The following is an 8,881-nucleotide window of genomic DNA, read 5'->3' on the forward strand; positions in this document are numbered from 1 at the left end:
ATTAAGCGTACTACAAATCATGTATGATTATGGCATCCAATGGGGAGTGTTATGAACAATGTGGATTGCCATTAACCAAGGCAAGAAGAGATGGCCTATCAGGCCACAACCAGGCCCAACCACAGCCGTGTCCAAGAGGAGAGAGAGAGAAAGCCGACTACAGAAGAGAGAGAGGCGGCTTATAGAGAAAAGGAAATCATCTTTCCTTTTTCCTATTAGATGTTATCTTTTATTTTATGTATTTAGTAGATTTCCTATTTTATGTAAGATTAGGATAATTACTCTTTCCATTTATCTCTATCTTGTAATCTTTATATAAAAAACCCCTTTTGATGATTAATAATACACACAAAATATTCAAAAAACCCTTCGTTCACAACATTTCCTACAATCAACTCTAACGAGAAAAGTTTTTTTCGTCTTTTTATACGGAGACAAAAGTTAAAACAGAACAGTATTGGAATCTACTAGAATCTTTCCATGTATAAATTTTTTATCTTCGTACTAAATATTTGAGATACGTCAACAGTGATAATGACAAAAACGAAGCTCCAATCAGAAAACCAAAATGTCACATTCCAATCTTTACGTTTACAAGCTACCAAATGCAAAACCGAAATTCAAAGGGTAGAATCGAGACGAGCACAAACGCAGCAAGTATTAAACCAAAAGACAGATGCGAATTCTCAGTACTTAATGGGTGCAAGAACATCGAGCTGGGCTCCAAGTTTCTCCTCTGCAACCTTCTCGGCCTTAGTCCTGAGCTTGATGAGCTGTTTCTTACGCTCATACACAGCTTGTGACCTCTCCTTTCTCTTGACCTCAAGCTCCTGCAATATCATTATACAAATGGTTAAATCCCATTTTCTTCCAGTTGATGTCTACATAACTAAAAATGAATAGAACATGCGCAGGATTTACCAGACCATCTTCATTTTTACTACATTATCAACTCAGCATTCATACAATGAAAGAGATGTTTCAGTAAAATGCAAACCTACCACCCCAACAATATCTGGTCATGGTACTACTAAAAAGACCCACATAATATTTTAATGTATCATCAACTCTCTACTTATAGGGTTCTTCAAAACTCAATATTATATTTATGAAAACAATCGTAAATTAAGAAACATTTGTTCCCTAAACTTTGTATACAGAAAAGGGGACATACCTTGATGGTGTCGTAGTGATTCCAGCCAACCTCAGAAGAAAGACGGCCCAATAAGCAGTACTTGTGACCAGCTTGGAGCCTCAAGACCCTACGCAATACAAAATGAAACCAGTTGATAGCTGAAACAGATTGGGCATTATCTATTAAAAAGAAAAGAAAAGTTGCACGAATATATTACTTGAGAGCATCAGGAATGACCATTCTCTTAACCTTGTCGTAAGGAGGAGGGACTCCTTCAAAAACCTTCAAACGGTCAAGAGCAGCAGCTCCACGCTTGGTCTTGTGTGGAATCATCCTGTTACACAATCACAAACTACTTGAAAACATCCTCTCACACCTCTTCCAAACAGTTGACTTCTAAAACAGACAAATTACATAAAGAAACCTTCACCAAAATGATTCATTTTCAACAGCAGCAGCCATAGCTAAAAAAGATACTAGTACGTGATATTGCTATAGTCCTGCATACATTTACTGATCTTCATTTTAAAGTTTTGCAATAGAAGCAAGAACAGCAGTTCTAAGAAATGTAGAGATTAAGAAAACGAACCCACGAACGGTACGCCAGAAGATCTTAGAGGGAGCCCTGAAGTGAATGGGACCGTGAGAAGGCTTAGTGTTCATGCGCTTCCTGAGAAACCTCATGTACTTCATCTTCTGTCGAACCAATCCACCTGACAGACAAATCTCCTCACATCGGACAACAACCACTCTCTGTCCGTTGAGCAACTCCTTAGCGATGATGGAAGCAAGACGCCCCAACATGTGGTGCCTTGCATCGACCACGACGCGCTTTGCGCATATCCCTGAACCAGACACCATCTCTCGATTGATTCGATTCTCTCGGGCTGCTTCCTCCTTCCCAAAGATTAAGAGTGTAGACCCAGTGGCGGATTATATATGACGCGGCTAGTAGAAAACATTAGGGTTTCTCGTCTAAAACCTAATGTTAATGGGCTTTTGTAATTAGCTTTTAGGCCCAATAAAAGCCTCTTAACCTTTACTTTATTCTGTTTCTTGTCATTCTTCGAAGGGATTCGGGTTCTTCTTCTGTCACCAGAGACGGAGGACAGACTTCAATGAATATAGCTTCGAGGATTCGACGAAGTTTCTTCAGAGAGGAGAAGAGGAAACTTCCTATTGTAAATGGATCATCGAGCAGGAACGAAGATGATTTGCTAGGAGTGACTGATGAATTGATCGATCACGTCAGATCTTTCACCATTGACACGTTTAAGAACTTCTCTCTCTACGGTAATTTCGAATCCGAGTCTCAATTTGATGATTTTTTTTTCTCGATTGGTGAACAAGCAAGCAGTAGTGATATGGGGATTATGTTTCTGAAAGTAGACGAAGAAGCGTGTGTAAATCCTTTGGAAGAAGATGAAGAATACAATGGAGTGAGCTCCTCTGAGAATGTGAAGAAGGATTTGTCTGACTGGCAGGAGAGACACGCCGTTCTCGTCTTGTCCAAATCCAAGGTTTTTGATCCTTCTCTTTGTCTCAATGACTTGAATCTGCCGAGTTCTTGCTGTTCAAGATGATTTTGTTTTACCGATTAGTAACATTGAGTTAAATCTTATAGAAAGCTTTCGAAGCTGAACTTTGTAACATTGATTTAAATCTTATAGAAAGCTTTCGAAGCTGAAAAAGATTTTTTTTTTTTTTTTTTTTTTTTTTTTTTTTGGCAATTGCAGGAACTCTCACAGCTGAGATTTAAGTTATGCCCACGTCTCTTAAAGGAAGATCACTTTTGGAAGATATACTTCAAACTTGTCAGGAACCTTGTTGCAAAGTAACTACTTTCTTCCTTTGAGATTCCTCCATGTGTTATATACCATTTTATGGAATTGCTGTTTGAACCTATTAAAGAATTATATGATTGGTATAATCGAAATTGTTTTTGCAGATATGAGGTGCAAGCAATCCAACAGGCAATAATCACAAGTATGGCCATGGAAGCTTCTGAAATCAAAGGTGTTTATGAAGTTGAAATGTCAGAAACCAGGCCAAATTTGACTAGTACCGGCGGACCTGCAACTCCATGAAAGCTTAGTAGCTTAAGACAGGTGTTGTAACTTACAGACTAGTAAACTCTTGCTGTTGTAATCTAAGGCTGCACTTATTCTAAACACGTAGATTTTTTTGCTTTTTACAGCTTATTAGACGGGTTCAGTAACGAAAACCAATATATACTGAATCAGCACCGCTTGATCGGTTAAATATTATTCCATGTGTTTAAAGCGTGACAAACCCCTAAGAAATGATACTAGTGATTGCAGTACCAATTCATGGCAGTACTTTGGCCAAATAAACCAAGTGACTCTCCCAAAGTCCGAATAACAAACTCTGCAACATGCAGATTTTTCTTCCCATGATCGTTGCTTTCTTACGGTTTTGCTTCACAATGTTGTATAAAAGAATGATTCAACCACCAAAAACCAAAGTATTGAATCAACCGGGCTTGAATTTGATTGGTAAATATTATTCCGGGTGACAAAACCAACAAGGTTTACGCATCTTCAAAAATTGATCATGTGATTTCAGTATATGCAGGGTGGTGTTTACGGCTTATGTAGTAATAAGAATTGACATCATTATCTCATGTTTTGAATCGGATGAACAAATTATCCAAAGAGCTGACATATTTACATGAGCCAAGATACAAAAAGCAGCAACTGCTACACAGAATTATCGATAAAGAAAATAGGTTCTGAAAAGCCTGCGAGTGACTAACGTTTTTGTCCAGAGGAGGGCTACTTTTGGAACTTGAAACCAGCGTTTATATCTTTTAAAGTAAATCAGATGGCACAAACCGAACCACAAACTCAGAGAAAAAAGCTTGAGGAAGTGATTTATATAAAATCCCTTAATCAACTACCCAATTATATCTATTCTCTTTTCAAAAGAAAAAAAAAAAAAAAACTACCCAATACCTGAAATAACCGATTCGAACAGAAATGTCCGTGTCTAGACAGAACCACAAACTCAGAAGAAAAAAAAGCTCGAGGAAATGATTCAGAGAACATAGACATATCTTGCCAGTAAAACTTATAACTTTTTGTTTTCTTGCAAATTAGGGAGATTAAACATTACATTATTACCTTATCTAACAAGTTATCCACGACCCCTAAATAAAAAAAAAACCAAACGCTCCCTCATGTCTGCGGTTTTAAAGTTGCTTCTTCTCTTTTAGACTAGTCTGTGCTGTGTTAAAAAAAAAATAGACTAGTCTGTGCGGTATAAGTATTTTCAGTTCTTTGATTATTATTATTTTCTTTTTGACAAAATACATGAGCAACCAAATGAAAACATAAAGTTTTGTATTTCTTGTTTGCGTTTTACGTTCATAGAGTAACAAATGAACTTAGTTTGAAAAACTACAATTTTTCTTTTTAAAACTATACGATCACAAACCACCTTCAACAAGTACACACCATGTCCCTCTCTCTAGACTGCTATTTCATTCTGGGCTTGATGATGTTGTCACATCAGAATCAGGAGGCCCTTCCTCGCTCTCATCACGGCCTTCATGGACCATCGGTCCGCCGACGAGGATACCAATAGAATTGAGATTGAGCAGAAGCTGACGAACCGATGCACGCTCAAACCTGTGGTCGGGAGTGTGTTGCTGGTTGAATCTCCCGGGAACTTTAGAAGGAGTCTCGTAACAGTCTTTGCAAAGGTCATACCCCATTTTCTCCTTGCAGTCTATGCACCTGTATCGCTCCCCTTCTATTGGATACACCTGCAAATGTCACATCACCACTCAGAATAATGAACTATAAACAACTCTGTTTAGAATAACAACAATGTACTTACTCCGCAAGAATCACAACCAACTCCGATGTGAACATCACAGGCAGGGTTTGCCCACCTCGGAAGACTGTTGTTGTTGTTGTTTTCGTCTGATGAGGATGTGCCTTCTTTGTAATACTTTTGAAAATCTACATATCAATGATTACAAAACTATGAATCTCTTGTGTACACAGATGATTCATAGAGTTCTCACAATGTAGCAACAACAACTTACTTCCTTTGCTATCAAGGGCAAGCGTTTTCTGAATCCCACTTCTCCTTGAACTGTATTCTTCAGGAAAGTATTCCTCCAAAAACTGCTCAAGAGCCAAACAAACTTTGGGAAATCTTCTCGGGTCACAAACATGACACTCTTTGCATTTGATCTTTTCGCTTTCTCGATCCATCATATCTACTACACAACCTTCGCAATACACTGCAAAAGGGATGACACATGACATAATAGGGGAAAACTCAGAAAGAAAGAAAGAAGATGATGATACCATGTCCGCAGTTGAGAACCACAGGTCGAACGAGCAGCTCCTTACATGCTGAACAGAGCAAATCATCTTTTGAAATGCCATTCTTAGGTAAGCCGTTCTCATGAACGTTAACAGTTTTTGCATCTTCTAGGGGTTCTGTATTAGAGCACTCATCTAAATACAATAGAATCATAAGCATAAAACAGTTTACTAGAGAGGGATCTCATATGTAAATACACTCACCAGAGACACTTAGAGACTGAAGCTTAGCCTTTGGTTCATCAATCTGAGGTGAGAAACAAGCTCGTGCTTGTTCATCCTCTGGAAACAAGACATTGAAGGAACAAAAGTTACTTACACCTGAACCCAACAGCATAGAGAAAGTGACACTCAAAGCAAAGAAGAACTCACTAAGAAGTTGTGCTTCTCTCTTGTTATGGGTAATCGGGTATAACTTCTTGAGGAGGAAATGAAGCTTTAGGCAGATAGTGGGGAAGTGAAGATAAGGGTCTCTACAGATGGGACAATGAGACACGCGCAAGCCACTCATGGACCAATGTACGCACCAGAAACACGATAGATGACCACACGCTGCAATTTGCAATCCAGAATAATGCATCAAAACATCAAACAGAAAGAGATTTGTTTTGAGAGTCAAAGCAAAACTTACACAGCACAATTGGTTTGTAAAGAAGTTCCCTGCGCAACACAAAATGTCCATTTCTTACGATTAGTTTCCAGAAAAACGTATTTGCACAATCATTGACTCAAAGGAATACAACTTCTCGAAGACAACGAAATCAATTACAGGACACGACTATGAAATCTACAAAACAGATGATTGTTAATTCGAAACACTTACAAGCAGACGCAGCAGAGAAACTTATCGGAGATTTCTTCTTCTTCCTGTGGTTCATAGTCTTTTATCATCGTCATATAATCCATTGATAGAGAGAGATCTGAGAAGGTGACGGTGCGATGTCTTTGCTTTTTTTTGGAGAATCAATCAAACCGCCGTACCTCCTAAGACTTTAGTTAGGCCTGCGACTTCGGTTTTCCCAAACCGAACCGAACCGAACCGTCGGTTTTCGGTAAACCGAAGTTTTTTAAAACAATTCCGAAATAAACCGAATGAAATTTCGGTTCGGTTATCGGTTTATTTCGGTTTTCAATTTTATTTCCGAAAATAACCGAATTTTAAATTTTCGGTTAATTTTGGTATAATTTTTCCAAAATATTTGGATATTTTCGGTTAAATTCGGTTATTTCGGTTATTTTTGGGTTATTCGGTTATTTTCGGTTGTTTTCGGATATTTTTGGTTTTTAAAATTTTTTTTTTTTTGAAAATAAAAAACCGAACCGGAACCCGAATTAATTTTCAAAACCATACCGAATTGAACCGAATTGAAAATCAAACCGAACCAAAAACCGAAAAAACCGGTTCGGTCCGGTTCGGACAAAAATCCCAAGCCTAACTTTAGTTTTTGCCTTCCAAGCTTGGTTCTCTTAATTAACATGATTGTTGCACGTGATAATTATATATTTTAAGATTGTGACAAGTGTAATAATTTTTCTTTTTAAAATCTTAATCAAAAGATAATTGCAAACTTATTATATAAAGTTTTGTTCTTCAAAGTTGCTGATTAACATGATCTCGACACGTGGCAATTATATATTTTAAGATTATGACATGTGTATATTAAAAAGTAGCTATAAATATTATTTAATAGTAATTTTTCTTTTTAAAATCCTAATCAAAAAGATAATTGCAAAAACTTATTTGATAATAATTTTACTTTTAAAATTGTGACATGTGTTTAATATATAATGATTAAAAATATATATTATAAGATAATAAAAACGAATTTTGAAAAAAATTACTTTTAAAAATTATTTAATAGTAAATTTAAAAAAAAAATATTTAGTAGTAATGTTTTAGAAATTTTCCTTTTTCAAAATCCTACAAAATAGATTTAAAAACAATTTATTTAATATAATTTTCTTTTTCTAAAATTTTAATAGAAATATAATTAACATGATTGTGACGCATGTCAGTTATATATTTAAAATTGTGATATGTGTTAAACTATCTCATAATGAAAAAATATATATACTAAAATAATAAAAATGATTTTTCTTAAAAATGATTATAAATATTATTTAATGGTCTTATTATTATTATCTTATTATATAAAGTTCGATTCTTCAATATTGCTAATTAACATGATTGTGACATATGTCAGTTATATATTTAAAAATGTGATATGTGTTAAACTATCTCATAGTCAAAAATATATATACTAAAATGATAAAAATGATCTTTCTTAAAAATTAATTATAAATATTATTTAATAGTCTTATTATTATTATTATTTTTTATTATATTGTTTAGCAAGAAAAACTGTAAAAATATTAGTGACATTGAAAAAACGAATTTAGTAACAATCATGAGAATTGTAAAAGTACTCTTATTATTTTCTTAAACTTAATAATAATACTTTCCTTGATAAACATGATGTAAACAATTATTTAATTAACAAGAAAAATTGTAAAAATATTAGTGATATTGGAAAAAACAAATTTAGTAACAATCATGAGAATTGTAAGAGTACTCTTATTATTTTCTTTGAAAAAAACTAACTTTTAAATAAATAATATTACTTTTTTAAAAGCTTCATTAAAAGAAAATTGTAAAAGTACTCTTATTATTTTTTAGTAAGCAACTAATTTTTTTTTAATTGATAATTGTATATTAAACAATTATGACCAAAAATAACTACAAACATTTCACATCTATATTTAGGTTTAAGATTCCACATATTATTTTTATAAAACACAATAGTATTTACATGAAAAGTATTACCTGAGTATTTTATTTTAATTTCTTGATACAACTCAACCTTTTATTATCCTTATTACATCTTTGATACTAACATAACTTTTAAGTTTGATGTTGTTGTCGTACATGAGTATGTGTGAATGTGATGAATATGTGTTTGTAAGTATAAGAAAAAAAATATAAATAACTAAACAAAATTTTTTCTATTAAAAATAAAATAGTTGTATAAAAATCTAAAAGAAAAACTAATTATAAAATAATTAATTTTATTTTTAAAAGATCTAAATAAAATAAAAATGTAAAAATAATCTTATTTTTCTTATAATTATCAATAAAAACTGTCATTATGTGAAAATAACTTTCCATTTTCCTAAAATCCTAAATAAAAGAGATTTTTAAAAACAAATTCTTTTCTAATCTTAACCAACTAATATTTTTTTTTTCCTTTTTTTTTATATCCTGACCACAGAGAATTGTAAAATTTTATTTAATAGTAATTTTTTACTTATAAAATTAATGATAAACATGATAGTAACAATTATTTAATTAAAAAGAAAATTTTTAAAAATATTAGTGATATTGAGAATA

At 33.6% G+C, this 8,881-nt stretch overlaps 3 protein-coding genes across 4 annotated transcripts; 1 reads left to right on the top strand and 2 right to left on the bottom strand.

Annotated features, from left to right (window-relative positions):
* Positions 1 to 532: 532 nt before the first annotated feature.
* On the bottom strand, positions 533 to 2,057 carry LOC106301537 (60S ribosomal protein L13a-2-like). The gene is made up of 4 exons (XM_013737966.1): positions 1,725 to 2,057; positions 1,353 to 1,469; positions 1,175 to 1,262; positions 533 to 830 (listed from the first exon to the last, which is right to left on the bottom strand). The coding sequence occupies exons 1-4, from the start codon at positions 1,994 to 1,996 to the stop codon at positions 687 to 689; spliced, it is 621 nt and encodes a 206-aa protein (XP_013593420.1). The 5' UTR covers positions 1,997 to 2,057; the 3' UTR covers positions 533 to 686.
* A 151-nt stretch (positions 2,058 to 2,208) lies between these two features.
* Positions 2,209 to 3,402, top strand: LOC106304012. Its single transcript, XM_013740382.1, has 4 exons — positions 2,209 to 2,428; positions 2,525 to 2,655; positions 2,872 to 2,969; positions 3,084 to 3,402. Exons 1-4 carry the CDS (start codon positions 2,254 to 2,256, stop codon positions 3,220 to 3,222), a joined length of 543 nt encoding a protein of 180 aa, XP_013595836.1. The 5' UTR covers positions 2,209 to 2,253; the 3' UTR covers positions 3,223 to 3,402.
* A 1,066-nt stretch (positions 3,403 to 4,468) lies between these two features.
* LOC106303599 (E3 ubiquitin-protein ligase PRT1-like) lies at positions 4,469 to 6,464 on the bottom strand. Of its 2 annotated transcripts, none has more exons than XM_013739885.1 (8): positions 6,317 to 6,464; positions 6,125 to 6,153; positions 5,866 to 6,045; positions 5,698 to 5,775; positions 5,476 to 5,610; positions 5,208 to 5,408; positions 4,997 to 5,121; positions 4,469 to 4,922 (listed from the first exon to the last, which is right to left on the bottom strand). In XM_013739885.1, the coding sequence occupies exons 1-8, from the start codon at positions 6,397 to 6,399 to the stop codon at positions 4,638 to 4,640; spliced, it is 1,116 nt and encodes a 371-aa protein (XP_013595339.1). In that variant the 5' UTR covers positions 6,400 to 6,464; the 3' UTR covers positions 4,469 to 4,637. The 2 variants fall into 2 exon arrangements, with proteins under 2 accessions (XP_013595339.1, XP_013595338.1); XM_013739884.1 differs by having other exon boundaries at positions 5,476 to 5,628.
* Between the last annotated feature and the right edge of the window lie 2,417 nt (positions 6,465 to 8,881).

Source organism: Brassica oleracea, chromosome C7 (genome assembly GCF_000695525.1).
Source record: "Brassica oleracea var. oleracea cultivar TO1000 chromosome C7, BOL, whole genome shotgun sequence".
NCBI classification, from domain to species: Eukaryota; Viridiplantae; Streptophyta; class Magnoliopsida; order Brassicales; family Brassicaceae; genus Brassica; species Brassica oleracea.

Bases quoted from the DNA above. Each gene is read 5' to 3' on its own strand.
- LOC106301537 (XM_013737966.1), bottom strand. From the start codon at position 1,996: ATGGTGTCTGGTTCAGGGATATGCGCAAAGCGCGTCGTGGTCGATGCA. The intron at 1,263-1,352 runs GTAATATATTCG...TGTATTGCGTAG, and splicing joins GTCATTCCTGATGCTCTCAA to GGTCTTGAGGCTCCAAGCTG. The intron at 831-1,174 runs GTATGTCCCCTT...ATGATATTGCAG, and splicing joins ATCACTACGACACCATCAAG to GAGCTTGAGGTCAAGAGAAA.
- LOC106304012 (XM_013740382.1), top strand. From the start codon at position 2,254: ATGAATATAGCTTCGAGGATTCGACGAAGTTTCTTCAGAGAGGAGAAG. The intron at 2,656-2,871 runs GTTTTTGATCCT...TGGCAATTGCAG, and splicing joins TCGTCTTGTCCAAATCCAAG to GAACTCTCACAGCTGAGATT. The intron at 2,970-3,083 runs GTAACTACTTTC...TTGTTTTTGCAG, and splicing joins GTCAGGAACCTTGTTGCAAA to ATATGAGGTGCAAGCAATCC.
- LOC106303599 (XM_013739884.1), bottom strand. From the start codon at position 6,399: ATGGATTATATGACGATGATAAAAGACTATGAACCACAGGAAGAAGAA. The intron at 6,154-6,316 runs GTAAGTGTTTCG...TGTGTTGCGCAG, and splicing joins TTTCTCTGCTGCGTCTGCTT to GGAACTTCTTTACAAACCAA. The intron at 5,409-5,475 runs GTATCATCATCT...TCCCTTTTGCAG, and splicing joins GGTTCTCAACTGCGGACATG to TGTATTGCGAAGGTTGTGTA.